At 38.6% G+C, this 22,116-nt stretch overlaps 1 protein-coding gene across 2 annotated transcripts in view; it reads right to left on the bottom strand.

The window, feature by feature from the left end:
* The window catches only part of TBC1D9 (TBC1 domain family member 9), a 53,854-nt gene that overhangs the window by 6,000 nt on the left and 25,738 nt on the right, over window positions 1-22,116 (bottom strand). For both annotated transcript variants that reach the window (XM_074588916.1, XM_074588917.1), the window contains exons 6-16: window positions 21,717-21,924; window positions 18,771-18,977; window positions 17,269-17,439; window positions 16,640-16,790; window positions 14,814-15,028; window positions 12,753-12,870; window positions 11,513-11,798; window positions 10,422-10,551; window positions 6,827-6,925; window positions 6,638-6,706; window positions 5,080-5,320 (exon numbers count right to left, since the gene is read on the bottom strand). In XM_074588916.1, coding sequence (XP_074445017.1) covers window positions 5,080-5,320; window positions 6,638-6,706; window positions 6,827-6,925; window positions 10,422-10,551; window positions 11,513-11,798; window positions 12,753-12,870; window positions 14,814-15,028; window positions 16,640-16,790; window positions 17,269-17,439; window positions 18,771-18,977; window positions 21,717-21,924 — 1,895 coding nt within the window. The remainder of the gene's footprint in view (window positions 1-5,079; window positions 5,321-6,637; window positions 6,707-6,826; window positions 6,926-10,421; window positions 10,552-11,512; window positions 11,799-12,752; window positions 12,871-14,813; window positions 15,029-16,639; window positions 16,791-17,268; window positions 17,440-18,770; window positions 18,978-21,716; window positions 21,925-22,116) is intronic.

The raw sequence follows: 22,116 nt of genomic DNA, 5'->3' as shown, positions 1-22,116 counted from the left end.
TAAGATCATACGGTCTGCAGTAGAAATAGCAAGAGAACACAGATCACCTTATCTGAATTTTGTACTTCAGCCTTGGGTCCTTCATTAAAATGCTATTTTATGATGCTCAAAAATAATCTACGATCATCGCGTTACCACTCAGAAACGCCTCCAGCTGAAAGTTAAGAAGACTTTTTTGTATGGACTTTAAACTTTCTGATCTGAAGATCCAATAACAACATCACATGATTTGGAACAATAAGATATTTATCAAAAAAAGGGAGAGAAATTCAAGTAAGTAGCATTTATCACAACTTAGCCACAGGCTAAATTGATGTTCAGGCAATACTTTCTATTGATTTATCCACCTCGACCCCTATTCCTTTCTGGCCTACACTACAATTAGCTGTCTGAAATCTAAGCGGTCTATTGTAGCCCCTCCTTACAATTAATTAAATGGATATTATTTAATTTCAAAGTATGGAAATAATCAATAATCAGACTTCTTCATAAATCTTACTTGTTATGACATGTAATTTATAAACAAATTTATTTTACCTTACAGGCTACCGTGTCAACTTACCTCTGCTATGCAAACTACAAAGTGTGGCTTGGCAAATACTAACAGTCTACTGTAAAGCTTCAGACTACAATAAATAGAGGTGTTAGCCCAAACAATTGAGTACATCTACAGCAACCATTTTGCTTTCAACTTGGTCTTTTTTAGGCACAACACCTCCTCATGTTCTTATCTGGTGTACCACACCGTGCAGACAGTGCTTTCTTTTCTGGTGAAACTGTATCTTGGGTTATGCACCCAGGTACCACGTGAAGTACCCCACTGCTACAGGCGACGTGAAAAGACCAAAGCACAGAATGGGCTGCAGTTCTGTGCCCTCCAGCAACGGCTAGGGGTGCATTCCCCAAAATAGGATTCAGGGCACAGGACATCTGGTGACATATGCAGGATTGTTCCTCTCCCTGTCCCCAGACGTGAAGAGAACTGAAAAAACTCAACTGCTGTCTGCTTTTTGACTGAGATGAACCTGTGTGTGCTTCATAACACCAGGCCCTTTTTCCCCTCAAAATGTACAGGAATGAAGACGACACAATGTGAGACAAGTTTACCAAAGATGTTATCTGTACTCTCTTATGAGACAACCCTCTGGGTCTCCCTCAAGAGAGGTCAGAAAGTTTTACAAAGGGAAGAACAAGCTACTGGCAATTTGCAGGAACTGCCCAACAGTTAGCTGCAGCGGGCTACCCAAGATCTGAGGACTGATGCTGTATTAAACAATAAAATAAGCCAATCAGACTACATTCATAAAGACAACAGAAGAGGTAGATGTGCCCCTATTATGAAAGGTTAGGGGAGAGTTTTGTATGGGCAGATACCTCAGCTCAGGCTATGATTGTGACCTGCACGGTGCAGTACAAGGATAATTTCATAGGAGAGCCCAGAGGATTCAGTGGCATCCTGCACGGCCCCTGCATCTCCGAACAGCAAAGCAGATGGTCCTGCTGAGGGCCTGTGCCCAGCACTGGAGGGATTCTTAGTCCCAACCTGAAATACTTCTTTCCTGGCACTCTGGAGTCACAGGTCTTAAAACCTTCAACAACTTTCAACAAGTCTTGTCTTTTTGCAGTACAAGTCTCAGATGATGCATCGCCAGTTTTTGTCCAGAAGTTTTAAATTTATCTTGTGTTGAGAGAAGAAACTGTGTTTGGAAGAGAACATGACTACACCTTTTGAATCTTTCTACCTGAAACAGCAACAGTGACAGCTGTCACCTTCACACTGCAGCCAACGTCCTCCCTCACACAGACCTGCTCTTCCCTTTTAAGGCCTTGACCACCACACCCCTTTTCATGGCACAACAAGGAACAACCTTCCCTGAGCCCCCTTTCTGACTGTTTTTCTGTCAACATTATGCAGGTGTCAGGTCTTTTGTAGGCATAATGTCATATGTGTACAGTTTCCCCCCCCATCTTCTTTGAGTACGTTAACAAAATGATTAAACAGGTTAGAACATTATTCTGTTAATATAAAACTTAGTGCCAATATAAAAGTGTTGGCTTCAGTTCCCCCACTCTTGAACAGAGGTGGAGAGGTGCAGAGTGTTTGTACAGTATTTAGCGCCCTGAAAGGATCGGAGGAGTGGTGAGGTTAACACATTGCTTTCTGAACATCCTCCTGCAATCCATTCTTGGAGAAAAGCTGTTTTCAGAAGAAAAATAAATAATATACACTCAGGTATTTCTTGACACAGTTTTCATGGTGCTGACTTTTGCACAAGGCTGTGGTGAGTGCTGCAGTCACCAGCAGTCATTGGAGAGGTGGAAGAGCTGCACGCTTTGAGAAGGGAGTACTGCAAAAACATGGTGGGAGGCAGGGGGCCACTTTGAGTCTATATGGAAATCTCTGTAGTTTCTGGAATCTGGAGTCAAACACTGACATACTATAATCCAGTGTGATAGGGTGGTGCAGGTGAGCTTCTTCATGAGTGAATACCCCAAACAGCTCATAACCAGGGCTGACAACCCCGTCTGAGCAGCGCAACTCCTAAAGCAAACTAATCGAGATCACTCCTTTATTTGAACTTGCAGTAAGGACACAGAGTAAATGTGCAGAAGAATAGGCCAGGTTATTCCATCCTTGCTCAGCAGAGGCCCAAGAGACACCTGAAGTAGGAGGTTCTTGAGCTATTTGCTGCAGGGGCTATGAAAAGGAAATGGAGAATCACAATTGCAATTACAGTGCTCTCATATCCGAGGATTTCACGCTGATGCAGAAGAAAGGGCCGTGAGCCCATATTGGGACACACAGCAGTGCTTTTTACCTCCTCTTCACAGAGCTCCTAGAAGGAATCAGTGTCACCAAAGAGAGGCTTCAAGGGAACAAATCGTTATGGCCACATGGAATAAGGCTGTTGAAAGAGAATTGTGAAATGGAAATGCTTCAGGTGCTATGGTTGCTTCAGCTGTCAACAAGCACCCTCTGAAATGGGACATGCCTAGGACACTTCCTTTAGGAAAGACAGACTTGAGTAACCAGGGCCAGAGTCCAATACTGCTGTTTGGACACAGTAAGAAGAGAGAGGACAGTGCCCACAGGTCACCTCCAGAATGCCCATCCTCTGACCATGCTTTTTGAGACAGCCACAAGGAAAAGGCAACACACCATCCCCTGTTGAGCAGATGCGTCTTGCTACAACAGAAGATATTCCTCATTTAGGAAATTTTTTTCCTAGCCAAGGCATATTGGGTTGGTGAGGCAGATTGAAGCAGCTGATGTTTGTAGAATTTTTAAAAGTCCCGGGGCATGTTGAAATATGCTCAAAGAAATCCCATGTTGTTTTTGTTCACTGTGCTGTCCTTGCTACCATTCATGTGCTGCTTAAACAGAAGAGGGGTCATGGGGGTTGACTTTTTCTTCAAAAACAAAAGTTTTCAAACTATGCCACATTGGGCTTAGTTTCTGAAAAAAATGTGGTTTTGCAGAATGAGCAGTTTTGATTGTTTAGACCATTGAAGATTTTAGTTCAGTCATGTTGGCTTATAGCCACATTTGTGCATTTTACATTCATTTCTGTTCACAGTGCTCAACGCTGTTCCTTTTTCTTTTTACTCATTATTGGTTGTAAAAAATGCTGATTAAATCAATAACTGGTTGATTGTTTTTAACAGCATCCTGTAAGCAGGAAGAGTAGTCAATCCATGGGTCATGTCTCAAAAGGCCATTAAGTGTTAATGGGCAAACAGTCCCTCAAATACAATTCAGAACTGCATCATAAGCAGCACTGTTTTCTGGGGAGGTGTGCAGACAGTTTTACCGTCACATAGCTATTTTGCACCTGCAAGAGAACATTTCTGTACAGAGGTTTTAATGTAAGGCTGCATTTGGAGCCCTAATGCTTAAAAATACTGTTGCAAAGAGCTGCTGAAAGCCAGAGTGGGAAACCTTTTCTCTCTCATAAAGGATCAAAATGTAAAGCTGGAGGAAATGTCAGGCTGCCATAAAATAACACATGATAGATGGTGAGATGGTGGTCACTTACAGGGAGTAATTCCTGCTATATTCAAAAAAGGAGTGGCCATCTCGTGCCTCATCTTCCTGCCTCATCTTTGCTCCTTCATGTTAATCCTGGGGTTTCCACATTCCCTTTGTTGCAATATTGACTTTCACGTCATGAAATCTTGCTTTTTCAAGACTTGCATGGGCCATCATCTCCATTAACAACATTCATCCTCCCTATCTGACCTGCACCTCCACCTTCTCCTTTTCAGGTGACTTCCATCCTTCTCTCTCTCTTAGTCTGCACTCTTGGTTATAGATTTCAGAAGTACTACAAGTAGTACCTTTCACCGCACATACTGTGAGGTGTGATACCTTCCCCTCACACAGGGACACATGTATGTGAGGTGTCAGCAGACTTCTTAAGATAAGCACTTTTACTCAGGGGGGCAAACAACACTAACACCCTCACTCTATCCTTCCCCTGCCCCTTTTATGTGCACATAAATTTCTCAAAATTCTTCTTCCTGATCAACCAAGGGAGCAAATGCTGCCTCTCTCCCCTTTCCAGAGCTGGTAGCACTGACAAAAGGTATAAATTCCCAACTTTCTGGGAAAGCTTAAGGAGCGGATAACAAAATGCAGTGTCACTGAGAGAGGAACGCTACAGAAGAACATACAAACGACTTTCCCAAAGGAAATACTTTGATTAGAAGTAATCCCACCATTAAGCATACAAGTTGCAGGTCATTTTCACGTTAAGTTAGCAATCAGGGAAATCCTAATGGATGTGTAGTTCATGTGTGGTCCTTCTCCCAGTGTCATACACCACTGGCTAATGTAGATGCACCTACTGAGACCAGCCTAAACCCCAGTGTGAACCACTGTCACAGGCATGAGAAAATGAACTGAACAGTGGCATGAACTGCTCTTAAAAGAAAGGCGACTTATGCAAATTGGCATATGTCAAACTCAAACTCATTATCTGGTAGCTAACATAACATTTGTGTTTCTGAAGGACTAGGTCACCTTTAGAAACAAACCATTTCGGTCAGATTATTTTGAGTGCTGTGAATTCTCCTTACTTAGCCCAGAGACAAATTCACGGAAGTTGATGAGCAGATCTCCATTTTCATCAAGAAGCCTGAATAAGCGTGCAGCTAATACATCTGAATGAGTTCCACATGCCCAAGGAAAGAGGAGAGCGAACATCCCCTTGAACTGCTCAAAGTCAATACGGTACTGCTCCAGATAAGGCAGGCTGGGATCATGCCGGTCAATAGCATTGCTGTTTCCTCCCCAGTAGCAGCTGGTCAGATGTTCTGCCTGAACAGAAGGCAAACTCTGTGAGATTGTCATCACCTCTGTAAACAACTTGTCACTATCAATGATAAAAAAATAAATAAATCCAAACAACTTATACATACACATTCTTAAAACAACACAAAACTAGCAGATGCATTTCCATCTACCTAGCCCTTATACTTCTGCAAAAGGTTTCTTCTCTAACCAGCACAAAAAAACATCCCTCTACAAAAAAAGATGATAAAGCAAAACTTTTTCTGCTTGCCAGGCAGATGAAACATGAAATACCTGTTTTGAACAGAGCAGTAAGCAGCTGTGACTTGCATATATACACAGGCTTGCTGTGCTTAGTCACCCCCTTCAACCCCACCATATAGTCAAGTCAGAAAGGGGACTCTCATGAACTCTAATCTCAGAGCATATGAAAATAGCTGTTTATTTGGAATATTTTTTGTTGAACCACATAGTCTCAAAAATACTGCATTAAGTCCTATGCTTTCAGTCTTACTGAGGACAGTGGAAGTTCTGGAGCTGACTTTGGTAAAATCTAATTTTAAATGATTCAGAAGCTTTGAGAAAGAGATCCCAGCACTGCACAGTGATCAGCTGGGGTGGACTGTCTGACTTCATCTCACTGATTCCATGGAAGACTGAAAGAAGGCACTGCAGGATTTGGACAATTTTAAGACCTGACATTACACATGGGAAATTGAAAGGAAAGAAATTCTTCATGGTGTACCAAAAAATCTCTGTTATAACAAAAGAGAGGAAGAAAGTATCTTGTTTTATGGCACTGTGCATGAGAGTGAAGCTAAAGCACTTTAATTGCTCACCTTCAAATTTGTGGATCTAATGGTATTGCTGTACAATCAACTTGCAAAGACACATCACTTTGTGACACTAAATTTCAATGCAATACAGTATACATTAAAGCAATAACAATGGCAAAAATCAGCTATTATGATATGGAAGTATTAACTGTCTGAGATAATAGAATAAAGGTATTTCTGTGCTACATTCCAAAATTTGGGTCAGGTACAGAGACACATACATAAGTTTCTACAGACTGATAAAAAGCCTCTATCTATTCGCTTTTTCACTATAATAGTTTTCATCATTTTATTCATTTTTTCCCCATGGACAAATAATTTAGTGAATGACTTACTTCCTGAACTTTTAAAAACTGGTTGGTTTTTTTTTTTTGTATATTCAATAATACAGTAGCTAATTCAAGTTTGTATTAAGATACCTCATAGTAAGTAACTCACAGACTCAACCTGGTCTTTAGAAAAGACACACAGTCCCATATCAAAAATGAATGTTTGCACTCAGCTTTACCTTGAAAAGAGCATACAGTTCCTCCAGTTCATCGATAGTAAAAGAAGTCTCTGTCACAATAGTTCGTACCTTTTGAAACATAACATTAACAGTTACGGATTTGAAATCCATGTCTCATTGAAAAGCTAATTTAAATTTCAGAAACTGACTGACCTTAATCTTTGCAAAGAACATTATTTCAGTACTTACCACATTGCGCTTTGTAGTATCTTCAAGGGTTTGGATAACTTTCAGCCTTTGTTTGAATCTCATTTGTTCAATTAAGTCTGCTCGGATACTTCCAAATTTCTGAAAGAGAAAAAGAAGTACAGGATAGTCTGTGTATTAATATTTGGAATACTTAGCTTGCCTTTAATGTATTTGAGAAATTAATTTAATTATGTGATATACCACAAATAGTATATTTAAAAAACTGCTGTTAAGGCATTTTTCTAACACATGAAAAAGTTACAAAGACTTTAGGAATATATCACTAGACTTTATTTTTCCAAGAACTTGTTTTCATTTAATTTGAGAGGCCTTTATTAAGTTACATATCCTCAGATTTCAAACCATAATCTCAGTAGTTAGAAATTTCTTGCTTGGCAAATCTCTATGAATAGATTGTTTCGTAACTCCTTCCTTGGGGTTTTATTTCAGCTTGCCCTGGAGTATCTCTTAATTGCTACAGAGAGCGAAGATATTTAGACTAACTGGATCTCTAGCGGCTGAGATACTATAGCAGTCCTGACGTTCATCAGAACCTGAAACCAAGTATCAAGAATGCAACTTCCATTAGGAAGAAGATTCTCTAAAGTGCCCAAGTCTTATTTTCAGAAGTGTTTTTTTTCCCCACAATGCACATCACAGTCTCAGAGAGCTCCTCTATATACTCAGAAGCATCCTATGGGAAAACCTATTAGGAATAATATTTCATGTTTTCATATGTAGATGAATGCCTAATCCCTACGATTTATTTCTGTGAACTGTAAGTAGAAGTTTTTTCCCATTAAAAAACACTTGTAACATACTGAGAAATGCACAGATGACCAGCAGGAATGATAATGACAGACATGACGTATGCCACATATAAAACTAAAAAGGGGTGGCAAGATACACTTTCACACAGGATAGATTTATATTTCCAATGCAAGTGCATCTACATAAGCAGGTCATAATTTGCTAGCACATTCTTGTGTGATCAAATCAACACTAAAGCCGTGTTTATCTGTAAAGCTGTAAAGCAATCTGTAAAGCTCAGGAATAAAAAGATGTTTCATCTACTTGGAGCATTTTGCAAATAAAGAAGTCTTTGGAAAAAATGGAATCTACATAAATATCCATGAATATCAAGCACCACAGGGATAACAAAACCTGGAAAAGAGAGGTCTTTTGTGGCTCTGAGGCCACATCTATTCCAGTAATCTGGTCTTATTCTCTGGTCCAGAGGTCAAATGAGACGGTCTGTTTGCATCCATACAACTAAAACTCACGTAGCCTACAGAAAAGGAAGTTGCATGCAATTACCTTTTGGGAATGGTCCCTTGTCCATGTTAACCTTCAAATCATACAAGGAATTGTTGGAAGCGTGTCACTTCTATGTCAAAACTGTATCAGACCTTTGATTGTCAGTTGTTTAGTCAAGATCCAGATACTACTATTAGATGTAGCTTAAGTGTCTAAGGCCTTTTTTACCCACCCCCCCCATTAATGAACACACAAATCGAAGCAGTTAGGCACATAACGGCTCTGAACATCTGAGTCTACACTCCATGGACAGCTAGTCAGGCTTTTAAAGCTGTAGTGATTATGCATTATTTCAGTCATTTCTATTGTAATTATTATAATGCTAAGCTCTGTGGCTTCTTAATTGATCGCAAAATTGAATGAAAAGAGATTTCTCACTAAAAAGTATTTTCAGTAAATGCAAAAATTACTGGCAGGGTAAAATGTACTTGTTATGTATATTCTCTTATTTCAAGAATGTTTCTCTCTTAAAAAAGTAGAAAGTCAGTTCAATATCACCACAGAGAGGGGTGCTAATCACTTAATTACCAGCAAATTCCTCTGCATCACTTCAGCTATCACTAGAGACTTCTCATATATACATCTGACATGATTACCAAAGAGCTAGACAGGATCAGAGCCCGATGGAAAGCAGCGCTTCACAAAACAATCCAATATTGTGCTTTTGCCAGTGCTGCACCTTCACCAAGTTCTCAGACTTATCACGCTCCCATGACAAATATCATAGGACAGTCTGCAAGTGACAAGGTTTTCCCCCCCTTGGAGGTGGTGGTTGTGTGTTTCAGTGAGGGCAAAGGACTTCAAGAAAAAACATTTTTTTCAGCTGTAGGTCTTCCTATTTTTTTCATAAACAATAAATATCTAGAAGATTAAGGATAGATGGTTACCCAGTAAGTATCTTTAACAGCTTAAATTCTGAAAGTAGCAAAGATACACTCACTCACTTGGTATTTTGCTCTTTGTAGCTGCAACAAAGCTAACAGTGAGCTCTCAGCCCTAACTCCACATAACTAATTGAGGAACATAACAGTCACTGAATAACAGATGCCTTGAAGTTTTTTTTATCTTGATAGTTTACTATTGAATTGTTGTTTTTTTTTTAAAATAATCAAATCAATGAACAACAATGACTCTCCTGCAACTAATTCTCTCTTTGCAATCAACTCCTGTTTTCCTCACAGTTCTTCACTCTCCACGCTATTTGTTTTGCCTCATTATGCTGGAGTACAGCTGGTTATTTATCTAGAAGGAGCTATAAGGTTCTGCGCTGCATAAGCCCCAAAAAAGACAGACTGGCTCTGCATGGAGTCAGGTTATTCATCTAAAAACAGTTAAGCCAATGCAAGCTGTCTTTGTAATGAGGAAACCACAAAAATACAAGGGAAACAAGATTTCGTATAAACTTCCTTCTCCCTATTCTAATATTGTGTGAAGGAGAAGAACTATACATCTAACTTCAGTTTGCCCTTCAGTGTAGAATACGCTGAGCACTACATACTTCCTTGTTAAATAGATATCATGTTATTAAAGCAAGGAGGTTTTAGGGACATAGAAGCACCTCTGAGACAGCTGTCATATTGTTAAGTCTGAACTTGCATCTTGAACTAAAAATACTAATTTATCCTGCATGTCAATGGAAAGAGAAAAGGAAATTAAGGAGAATAACTCTATAAAGTTATTTAATTTTTATTAAAAAAAAATCAGTATGTCAGTGTAATCATCAGGGGTGTTTTAACTGATGGCTTATTTTTAAAATCTAAGGACAATGAGACTGGTTTGCAAATTTTAGATTTTTTGCAGGCTTTGTCCTGTGCTTTACAGATACTAGTTATTACCAGATCCTTTCACTTGAAATTTTTTTTTATCTTTGGTGATAATACTTGCTGGAAGAGAAAGGTAAAAGAAAAAAAATTCCACTGATAATAGAAAGTATTCTGAAATCACATAGATTTCACTAATGTTTCAGTTTGGAAAAGCATGAAAAAGCTTAGATGAGAATTATCCTTTTTTGAATTAGAAATTCAGCCTTTTTTGTTGCAGGCTGCTCTCCTTTGATGCAGCAGGCTTCTATAGAAAACAGCTCAAATTTAAAGTTTTGGTTAAAAGAAAAAGAAAAACTAACCCCTCTCCCCTGCGCCATTTCAGACTTCTGAGATGAGTCTCTATTTCTTTTATGTTCTTTCAGTTCCAAGCAAAGCCCAACTACAGAGTATCAAATTCCCCTGTAAAGCAGAACTAGTGTGGGTTGGCAAGTCCCTGTTAAAAAATCCTATCCTACCTCATAGGAAGACCTGATTAGTCTGAAGATATCCACCTCAGGATAAGGCTCGACATCATCGCTGAGCAGCGAGTGAAGATGAGGAATGGGTGGAAGAGTGCTGTCCTTATTAGTTACGCTGTCCAAATATCTGGTGGGGGAAAAAAAAAAAAGAAATGAGAAACCCAAGGTTAGGTTCATTTCCACCCCCTCCCTTCTGAAGCTTAATAGAATAAGGGTTACATATACAGTATTAAATATAAAAATGATCAAGCCAGTCTCTACTAATGAACTACATGATCTTTGACACCAAGGGTCAGCGTGCTTCAGTCTACATGCTCCCCTGCCCTAATACTGCCCAACCTTGCTGCAAGGGGCTTTAAGGGCTTGTTCCTCCCACAGTGCAGCTATCTTCTACCCTGCAGCTGCAGAACACTTAAATCCTCAGCAAGCACTGGGGCTTACTTCAGAGACAACACAACCAGTCGTCTTTAATCCCAATGAAATTTAAAACCAGACTTCAGTAAGGCTATACTAATGAAACTTATTAGGAAAAAAATTTCCAAAGTTTCATCACCATCTTGAAAACTAAACACTACTACCAAACACAAGGAAATCACACTCAGCAGTATTAGTTTGTATGAAATGACTCAATCCAGTCTATTTTTCAGCCTCTTGTTTCACTGAAATCCATTCATTCAAGAGCCTACCTAATTCTTCTGAGTTCTGTTCAGTCTGTTCCCAAAAGAATCGCTCTTGAGACCAAAGCTTTTCCTTAGCAGCATTTAAAAGGTAGCAGGCAAAAGATGAAGTAATAAAACCCATGTAATCAACTAAAATAATCAACCAAAATAAGTTTAAATTACCAGGTTTGGGAAGTTTATTTGAATGTCTTGAAAGAAGAATTTATATCTTTTTGGTCACTTAACATGATTTTAAGATAATATAAAGAGTACCTTATACGAGTGAAAGGGGACTGTAAGCGTGGAAAAGATTTACATATATGGTACTGGCTTAAATTGAGTATTGCAACATAGAAGAAAACAAATCAGAAAACTAAGCAAGCAAAAAGTAAAATAAAATGAAGATACTTTATTTTCTGTAATAAATACCTTCCCAAGACTGTCATGGCTTCTCCATCATCTTTACAGTTAAGCAGCTTGTCTACATTAGCATCGAGGACAGCGAGCGCTAATTGAAATATCACCTTTATTCCTTCACAGAAGAAACAATCCACAACCACCACTGCACTTTCAAATGGCATTACACTGAGGAAAAGAGTGAGGAACCAGGACAGGGAAATGGTGGATATTACACCCAAGTCCTGCATGCAGTCATAAAGCTGTGGAACATAGTCACGAGCCAACTCTTCAAAGACACCCTGATCCACCAATGCTCCTGTTGAAAATAAGTAAAGTTGGATGTCCGTTAATTCCAGAGCAAGTGACCACATCACCATTTAGAGGAGAAAAATATCTATACATATATTCTATGTATATGTAAATACAAAACCTAAGAATATTTTACATGATCCTTACATACATTTTCCCACTTTCAGATAAATAACAGATTCTATTCCACTACTGAGCTGTACATGCAAATTGAACCATAATAAGTTTTTTTTTTTTGTTTTAATTATACACTTCATAAGAACTAACGAAGGGTCAATTTGGTCTAGCACCTACAGAAGCTATATGATGGCTTAGTACTTACCATTACTAATTAGAATAAGACTTCTCAGCACCACCTGTCTGTGAGAGTTTGGATTTATTACAAAAGAACCCTGTGTGATACATATCTACGCCATGACATCAGTGTCTTAAGCAGGCCAGGAAGAATAATTTCTGAGGCTGAATGAGGACCTCAAGCATTTGTGAGCTACAGCAAAGACAAGAGTTTCCATGATAAACTGAAGAGCCATTCACTTCCACATCCACAAGGAAACTGTCATCTGACAACATCGGCTTTGATATACCCATACCCTTCTCTCAGGTCAGAGATAAACAGGCACAAAGACTTCTACCACAAATTGCCAAAGCTCCTCTTTTCCACCTTACCTTAATTAGATAATTTGATCACCTAAAACTCAAATTTTAGTCTCCCGTCTCTTTTTTATTTACTTTAAGCCCACTTTAGAACGCCATCCAATCCTAAGTAAGTGAAAAACTGCTATCACAGTATCTGTTTAGGGAGTTGCTTCTATGCTCCTGAGCAACCCGTCTTGCCACTAGCATTCACAGTTGTATCTATGCCACACATGCATCTACACATATACTTGTTTCAATACAAATAATATAAATGAATTTGGTTAATTTTTGCATTGTCATTTTACAGAATTTCCCCATAACGTACCAACAACTCTTGTGTTGTAGTAGTCAGGTAGCATACGTTCACAGAGAGCCACCAGCAGCCAGAAAGCTTCCTCCTCTTTTGCATAAAGTAGGAGTACTGATGTCACAATATTCATAGCCTAAAAGAATGAGAAATATAAATTGCTAGACCCATTTTTTCATTATCTAGCACAGTAAATGGCAGATAAGTGTTTACTACCGTTAGGAAATTAGCTACATCACCCCCTGCAGACCCCAAACTGTTCAAGTATTTTCCTTGAAACAGGCAGTGTTTGCCCAGTGCTCAAAGGAAGGCTTAAGAAAGCCTCAAATAAACAACAGAAAATTGTTTGGTTTGTTTGTTTTTTAGTTTGTTTTTTAAATGAAAAATAAATCAAGATTTCTTTTCATAATCAAGGACCTACTCAGGTCTGCAAGCATCCAGTTACACTGCTACTGATGCTCTGCCAATAGGTGCTCTGGGGGAACCTGGGTCTGATGCAGACAAAATGCCTCCTACAGCACTAATGCTGGCCGCTGCTGTACCACCCCTCACAGAGGCAGTCTGCACTCCCCATTCTTTTTGCTTCAATGAAAAGGTCAAGACACAGCATCTGTGAGCTGCGGCAAATGCCTGTAACGAACAGCCAGAGCGCAGTGAAACCGAAGTCTCTTGCTGTTGCTCACTCTCCATATTTGACTGTGTAGATGACAGATTTTTATGGCCTGTTTCACACCATTTCAAATATCACAGCATTGTACCATGACCTCTGAATTGTTTGCTTACAGCCTTACTAGACCTCTGCTCATCCGCAGAAATGAAATATTTCACTACCATTTTCTTCACGGTTTGCCTCCTGAGGAATTAGCTGCTCATTTCTTATCCTGTAACATTTTAAGCTGATCGTTACCTGTTTGAAACAGCAACTAGGGTTTCAACTGAAACTCAGAACAATGTTACAGCTCTGTCAAAGTCTATGTTATTCCTTTTTAACTTGTCGACCATATCTGAAATACTCAGTGCCTGCATTCTCACTTTAACTGTAAATCAGCATTCTGAATGCCATGGACCAAGTCCCAAGGCTATTAACAATTACTGTGACAATTTTAGGAACCAGAATCACAGTGTCTTTCTACTGTTCCTCTGTTAAACAACCTTTACAAAAAGTTATCGTAGCTATTACTTAGTATTATATTTGTTATTAAATAATTTATGATGGTATCTGTTAGAACTGCTTGCACTTTCACTTACTCATGTTGTATCTAGGAGTCTTATCAGTCAGACATTTATCAGGCTTCTTAATACTCATGACTTCAAGTTTCCTTTTTGCAAAAATAGGTAGGAAGGCAAAAAAAGGGCCCAGGTGATAAGTCAAAGTGGCAAAGCAAGAAAGAATGATTTGGGACCAGAAACTAAAGTGACCTGAATCACAGGCATAAGAACACCAAAACCATGCACTGGTCAGCATTAACTCTCCGATACATGGTTGTGATGCACAGTGATAAGATACCTTCCAGGGTGCTTTATTTCGGTTTGGTTTTTTGTTTTTTTTTTTTTTTTTTTTTTTTTAATTTTGTTCTGAATGATGGAATGGCATCATTGAAAAAAGTAAAGGATGTTCTGGAGGGTTATTACAACTAATACATTGAACAAGTAGACAAAAATTTAAGTCTGAACAATTAAAGGTTTTTGTTTTTTTTTAATCTGCTTAAAAGAAAAGAACCTTTCTTCAGGGTCCATTTGTCATTTTTTGTAGATGCACTTCAGGACAGCTCTGTTCTTATCCTCTGTCCAGCCTCTAGATTTATGGGCAGAAAATACGCTTACAGAAAGCTATGCACATCCCTCAGCATGCACTGCTAATACTGCTGTTAGAGTAGGTCCTTGTGTCAAGGACCTCAACACTCCTCTGACCTCAGCACTACTGTAATTCTGCAGCATTGAGGCTTTACCTCACAGCATTATACATGTATTGGTGTACTTTACATAGCCAAATACTCGTGTACATCACTGAAGAAATAGAAGTATAAGGAAAGAACTGGAATTCCAGAAACTGAAGGAGTGTCAAGGTATTTCAATTACCTGACAATATCCTATGTTTGGATTCCTAAAAGCATAAGCTGTCAAGACTCTCCTTAGAGCAGCAATACCCATCTCGTTCTGGAACGCAGGGTGTTCCGGAAGGGAGCGGTGCAGATCCCTCTCTATCTCTTCTGTAGCGAGATTATACTTCCCCATCGATTTCTCCACTAGGTCCTCATAATAACCAGGATGAGTGGCCATTTCATTAATGGCTCCTGGGAGTGGGAAAACAGTATTAAAACCAGAAGAAAAAGGCAAGAGTTAGCAGATACAGTAGCCCAACATGATGATCTTCTGCTACCCTTTCATCTTGAATGTCACCAACAAGCACTTTGAAAACGAATATGAATTGTTATTTTTGTAAAGGTGATTAAAAGGAAAAAAAAAAAAAAAAAAAAGATGTGCTCAGGTGATTGAGGTATCATCCCGTCTTGTCTTCTCCTCTAGAGGCATTTTATAATAAGGTTAGAAAAAAAAAAAAGGAAAGAAGACAAAGCCTCCCTCTCTTTCAGCCAGAAAGAAACAGGGGGTATGAAAAATAAACCAGCTGTGCAGTCACATGGTATCATGAGCTCTCTCTGCAGCTGGCTGTGAGTTTGATTATTCTAAATAACTCAAAACATGTGCCTTTGAGAAAGCTACTTGCCCTGAGGAGGGAGTAGATGAATGCTTCGTTGCAGAAAGTATGGTATCTCAGCCAAAAGCAGGAACTCCTGAGCTCTATTCCTGCTTCTGAAAATGACTCTGTCATCTTTGGCAAGGCACCTACCCTGTCTTAGGGATACTATAGCATGCTCACAGCATTGCTATGAGATTTCACTGTTGACTTTAAAACTTCCCTGGAAATTAAAATCTCAGCGGCAAAGGAAATCAAGTATCAGTAGCACAAAGTAATGCACGTGGAAAATACTAATCATACATACACCATGAAAATTGGTCCACAGTAGCTACTAATTAGACACAGGACAGATCTGTGCATTCCTGTACAGATCTTCTGAAAACATTCGTTTGATGCCCAGCAGCAAAGAGAAGATGTACGAGATTAAGCATTATTAGGGAAGAAATAGAAAACAAACCAGAGAGCATCATTAGGTCATCATACAAAGTCCCCGGTGTGCTCATATCCTAAACGGTGTGCATAACTGTGGTTACTATCTCGGGGAGGGGCAGAGGTAGAGAAGGCATACAGTAAGTAAAAAAAGGTTATGAAGAAAGCCTGAGGTATGGACTAATTTCCACATAATTAGTAATAAAATGAATAAAATTCTTCAACTTTGAAAAAAAAATATCTAAGGGGACACATATCTAGAGAATCCTTGATAGCACAGAAGATGGACAGAAATATTTTCTCACCACTTTTCAAATACTGAGAGCACCTAATAAAATGAGTAACTTTTTTTTTTATTATTTAGAAAAAAAAGGAAAAATAGTGGTTCCATGCAACATGCTTAAACTTTGGAATTCCTTGCAACAACTTGCTGCAAAGGCCAGAAGCTTAATTGGATTCAGAAATAACAAATGTGAAGTAGGCCTGCTGGTGGTTGTTAAATGTCTAGAAGGCTCTAGACTGCAGACTTCTGGTAACAGAGTGCGCATTCTGCTTTTTTATATTCTTCCCTAATTATTTGAGTCTGTTTGAGAAAGGGTATTTACTGGTCTAAACAGAACTCTTGTCTAAACCAGTCTGGCGCCTGCTAACAATCACAGCCTTACTTGCTCCAAATATTTTTAGATGCTTATTATCTGTGCCATTAAGCATCTCTGAAATCCTTTCCTCCCTCATGTTTTTGCTTACATCCCACAGTCACGTTCAAATTAATACCTACCTGAAAACAGCAGCCAGAGTTCCCCTCTCATGCTTTCCGGAATGCCCTTCAGCACAAGGTCTCTGGTTTTCTCTGTACGATACATGCAGACCCCTTGGCCATATTCAGCAAAGTGAATCTTCCAGGCCTGTTCCTTCAGGAACTCTTTAGCCTAAAAGCAAAGGAAGGCAGGCGTAAAGATGCAGCTTCTCTTTCTAACACTCTGCCCCACTGAAATGCTAAGTGTGAAAAAGCCTGCAACATCCTAACTTTCCAAGTGGGCAAGAAATAACTTGGCTACACTCCAGTTGTCTTCTTAATGGGCTGCCTCCTCCCTTCTCTTAGTTTCTATTCCAGTAGAACTTGCTGTTAAAAGAATATTGTGGGAGCAGTTGTACTTAAGAGCAGGCATACAACCTCCCCTTGATTTACATCCAACTTTGCTTTTTAATGCAGTGAAGTTGTTTCTATTGGTAAAACAACAGCATGTTCAACACTTTATTTCTGTAAAAAATGATGTCTCTTAACTGTCTGTGGCAAAATGAAAGTCCTCTGGGTCAGAAACATGGATTTTAAGGAAAACGGATTTTAAGGAAAACATAATTTAACAACTTTTTCAGTCAGGTACAGCACTCCGAGGTGCATTTTACCAGCTTGGGGTTGAACTCCTCAGGTGACCTCCGCCGATACATCGTCATTAAAGCTTGAGTTGCCGTTGGAATGCCATTGTCATTGAGGTTGAACTGTCGCTCTCCCTCCGACTCAGAGCTGAGGCTTTTATGAGGGCTGGCAGAAATTAAACTACTTGATCTTGTAAACACCTGTAGAAAGCAGTCACAAGCAATACAGTCATGGGGCTGAGCCAGGGTCTGGACTTTTCACTTCATGTTACTTCAAAATTTATATACGCTAACAGCTGACAAAAAATGAGCAAATTAAATCACCCAGGTACATTCACAGGCTGAGCATATGAGAGCAGAAATTAAATCAGGGTAGAATAATGAAATAATTTCCAGTTTCTCAACAGCTCGCCCTCCCCCTGCCCCAAGTAATCAAACCCTATAATTAGAATTGCTAAGGTAGTGTGAACTTCAAGTAGCCCTGGGCAATCAAACCAGCTCCGTTGGTCTCCCATCAACATCATAGTATTGTTGACCGGCCAGGTGGCTCCTTGACTGTCCAGAATGTAAGACTTATATATCACATATATTATATGTATGTGTGTACACATATACATGTATATCAGTATATATGCTTATACAGATAAACACAAAATAAATTATTTTATTCCCACCAATTAAAAAAAAAGTTCTACAGAAAATTCAACACTGTCAGGTTGTGAAATATTTTGAAGAAGAATTTTCTGACTTCTTAAACAGCTTTGAAAATTTATCACAGTAAGATCTCATGCAGCAGTTCACACCAAATGCCTGAAATCGAAATTAGCAGTCATGCATGTCTACATACGTAGTCATATTACTAAATGTAATTACAATGCTTGCAATTATTAATTTGTGTTTATAATTCAGTGGGTAGAATATGTAGATCCATTTAGGACAAAAGGCAAGACAAAGTTTCAGCATTGTACATATATGCATATGTGCTCTGGTATACAACTACAACAGCACACTAATTATACCTCACCATCAACCAAACAAGAAAAAAAACCTGACTTCTAAGATTTACATAGCAAACACGGTAGGACTACTCAGCACAATACTAAGGTATAGCTTAGTACAGACGTGGAAACTCTTGATTTAAAAGAGTTTCATATTAACTGATAATTTCTTCAAATTATTAAAGTTCCACAATTAGATTTTGACTTGGACAAGTCAGTAGATATTAAACAGTGTTATTTAATTAACCAGGTAGTTAACTGACACTTTCTAACAAGAATGTGTCAGCAGGAGTTAGAGTAGCTCTTCCCCAGCAATGGTGATTTCTCTTAGGTTTAACATGAAAAAAATAGATATCTTAATCATAACATTTTAACTGTGCAGCTTAAGGAAGCTAAAGGCATTAACACAAAAGAGGTAACGTTTCTCTGTACAAAGGTTTATCTTTACAAAAACTCAAAGGTTTTTCCCAGCTTTTTTCTCCCCACCCCAGTTAATATACCCTTCTAGTAAACGATTCATGTTCCTCCACATACCTCATCATCTGAGCTGATATAACTTCCAGAAATATTTCTTTCCAAGTATATTTTTGAAGTGGTTTGTTGCAGAAAGTCTGAGATTCTCTGTACAAGAAAGTCTCTGTCTTTCAAGTTGGCAAAGAGGAATGTCATTCTGTTTTTCGTGCTGATTGATAATGGGCTGGGCAACACACTGGAGCTGTCTGCCTTTTCCACTATTGTCACCTACGGAGAAACAGTAGCTACGGCTTAAGATCTTTAATAAATCAAGTTGCTTGGCCTAAGAAACCATCTTAATACAATAAATTCATGTCCCTTCCCCCCTTTCATCAAATCACTGTGGATATTCCCTCTGCGGGAAAACAGAATTTGAATACAAGGACTTACAAGTTTGAAAGGTGAAGACTGTCACCCCTTAAACAACCGGCTTCCATACAGTCTCCAGCAAAAATCCTTTGTACTGCTTAGTTTATTTTCCTCAGGCTTTATTTTAAGAGAATCAGTAAAACAATTTTTTTTTTTTCTGTGGGATGCAGATCTACAGGCTTTTTTGTAGGACCTCCGAATCCCTCTCCTGCCCCCCAACACCAGTACAAGCTGAATCAACAAAGACTTTTGTTTAGTTTTTATTGCCAATATATGCGAATAAGCCATTTTTGGGATAACACTCCTGTTCTACTATATTATAGTTGCATGTTGTGATAACTGTTATTGCAACTGTATTTTTGCAGTACACAAAAACCTGCAACAAAGGGAAACTAATCCCATGTCTTTCCTTACAAAGGAAAACCCTGTGAGGTGGAGGTTTCTGTTTGGCCTTCAACTGTTAGTGGAATGGTCACTAATCTAACTGAACTCCAACCTGCAAACAGTACTCACACCACAATCTACCGAGTACCAGGGCACTAGGTTCCCTGAGATTTTGGTAAGGCACGTTAACATAAAGAAATCCCAGGGATAAGTCATACACTGTGGTTGAATTATAGAACAGCGTGTGTTCTAAATATTACCAATTATTAGCTTTAAAAACAAATAAATCAATCAAGTTTGTGCAGTCCATACATTGAACAAAAGACAAATCACAATTGTAAGTACTTTAACCACTGCTTTTATGACTTTAAACCATTTCCTAGGTAATGAAAACTCTCTTACTGACTTCAGAATAGAAGAGGGCACATTTTAGTTTGCTAGGACCTTTTACTTTTGCTCTATTTTTTAAACCCTTTTTAAAACAGAGATCAATGGTAAGACATTAGTGCTATAATATTAATATCTCTCTAGCTAAAAGGATAGAATAACCATTTTTCACACATTTTCTTTGAAGAGGTATTTAAAGACTGCAATACACAGTGCTCAGGTGCTAAATCACTTCTCTATCCTTCCAACTTCCTTTTATTTTTCTGCTAACTACAAATCCATTTGTTTTTCATTAACTTAAAGGATCTTCACTAACAGCACACTGAAATTAGCTAAAATTGTTCCTACGTCATTTTTCTGTTCCACTTAAAAACTATTTGAGTATAATCAGCACAAAACACAGACAAGTTCTAGAGGCACAGGACAGACATTATAGCAAGTATGCTCTGCTATAATGAGAGAAAATATCCACTTATTTCCTACTAAAGTAGAGACATACACATATCTGAAGTGCTGATCTTGGAGACTGCACCTTCTGGGTGCAGTGAGCAGTGCAGTCAGCCACTGAAAACCATCTTTTCCAATCATCATTTCTGAATCAATGCTTCGTCATTGACTCATCTGTTAAAACATCTCCAGGATATTGCAGAATACTGGAATTAGGTTAGGGTCTGACCCAAAGCTTTAATTAAATAGAAAGCTTCCCTTTAATTATTAAGGGTACTGATCAGTTGGTGCTGGTGCTACCCGTGGTGTTACTGTTCTCCTTGCTGGTGCTGAGACTTAACCTGCTCATGCAAAAACACTTATTCCTTCAGCTATTTCTTTCTCTTAAAGCTTTAGAGCTGCTTTGAATCCTAGCTGTGGTTATCAAAAGCAGTCGCTGAATCTGCATCCAGGAGACGAGGTCCTGTTAAATGCAGACTTTGTTCTCCTCCTCCACCACTTTACCTGGAGGACTGTTGTTCCCCTGGAGTTCTAGACAAACAGTGCAATCGTAATCAAAGGTCTCTTCTAAAATAACCAAAGTCATTGCAACACACTGTGGAGAAGCTGCACTTCAAAGTTTCCAAACAAATACCTTTGTTTTTATTCTTAATGATTTGTGGGAGAAAACAGTGCCTTGAAATATTCCATGGACATCCAGTCAAGTCAAACTGTCCACGGCTACATCAGCTTTGCTATTATTTCCAAGACTTACACATTTTTCCATTAACCCACAAATCAAGTCAATCACCTAAAAGCTCCCCAACATAATTTTTTTTATTGCATCAAACTTAAATTCTTTTTACTGAACATCTGCTTTAAGCAGACAGCTTTAAAAAGGGAAGCACAATGATTTGTAAAATGCCGACAAATATTTTCCATATACAGGAATAAATAATTGCAAGTCTGTGTGAAGAGACAATTAAAATCTTTAAGATTATGAGTCTTTTTACATCTGACAAAAGCAAATATTATCTGACAGATTCCTTAATAGAAGATCCACTCGTCAATCTAGGAGGTTTTGTCGTCTGTCCCTCCCTATGAGGCACAGAAATGGGGCTGTAAATCAGAATATAAATTATGGGAGAGGAAGGACTCATGAGGGTTGTAAAAACTGACATAGAAAACTCCCTGTGAATTTCAGTAGTAGGAACTTTTAACTAAGATACACAGGCATTAAGTATTACTTAGAACACATCAGAATAGTATGCTCACAAGAGATTAAAGGGATGAAAATAGGCTTTTCTCCAATAATGAAAAAAACATCAAAGCTAGGTTGCAATTTCCAATAAGATATTGCTTTATTATTTGCCCTATAAATTTACAAATACAAGTATTTACCTCTCGAAGAGGGATAATAAGGCTGCACAAGTTCTCTTCTTTACTAGTAAAGCAAATGTAGTTTGTAGAAACAAACATCTGACCCAAAATATGCATTTTGTTGAACGGAGTCCAGAGAGTACAGTCTGTGTGTCCATCTAATTTCTCATCCTTGGGAAGTCGGAACAATGCACGGTATCTCTCACTCTTTGCTCTGGCATCAAGATCCCTAAAAAAAAAAACCACAGAAAGCTTTTCTTGTCTTAAGAAATACATAATAAAATTTAAGATCTATTTTATACAAATCATTGCAAGTTACCTGCAACATACAACTCAGTTAAGTGCTGAATGTACAGCAAAACAGTGTAAATAGTTTGCATATAGGGGATGTATAGTCTCTACTGCTGGAAGATTCTAAAAC

This window comes from Larus michahellis, chromosome 5, assembly GCF_964199755.1.
Source record: "Larus michahellis chromosome 5, bLarMic1.1, whole genome shotgun sequence".
Classification (NCBI taxonomy): domain Eukaryota; kingdom Metazoa; phylum Chordata; class Aves; order Charadriiformes; family Laridae; genus Larus; species Larus michahellis.
Note: the sequence above shows the minus strand (reverse complement) of the source record. Positions and strands in the feature narration are given on the sequence as shown.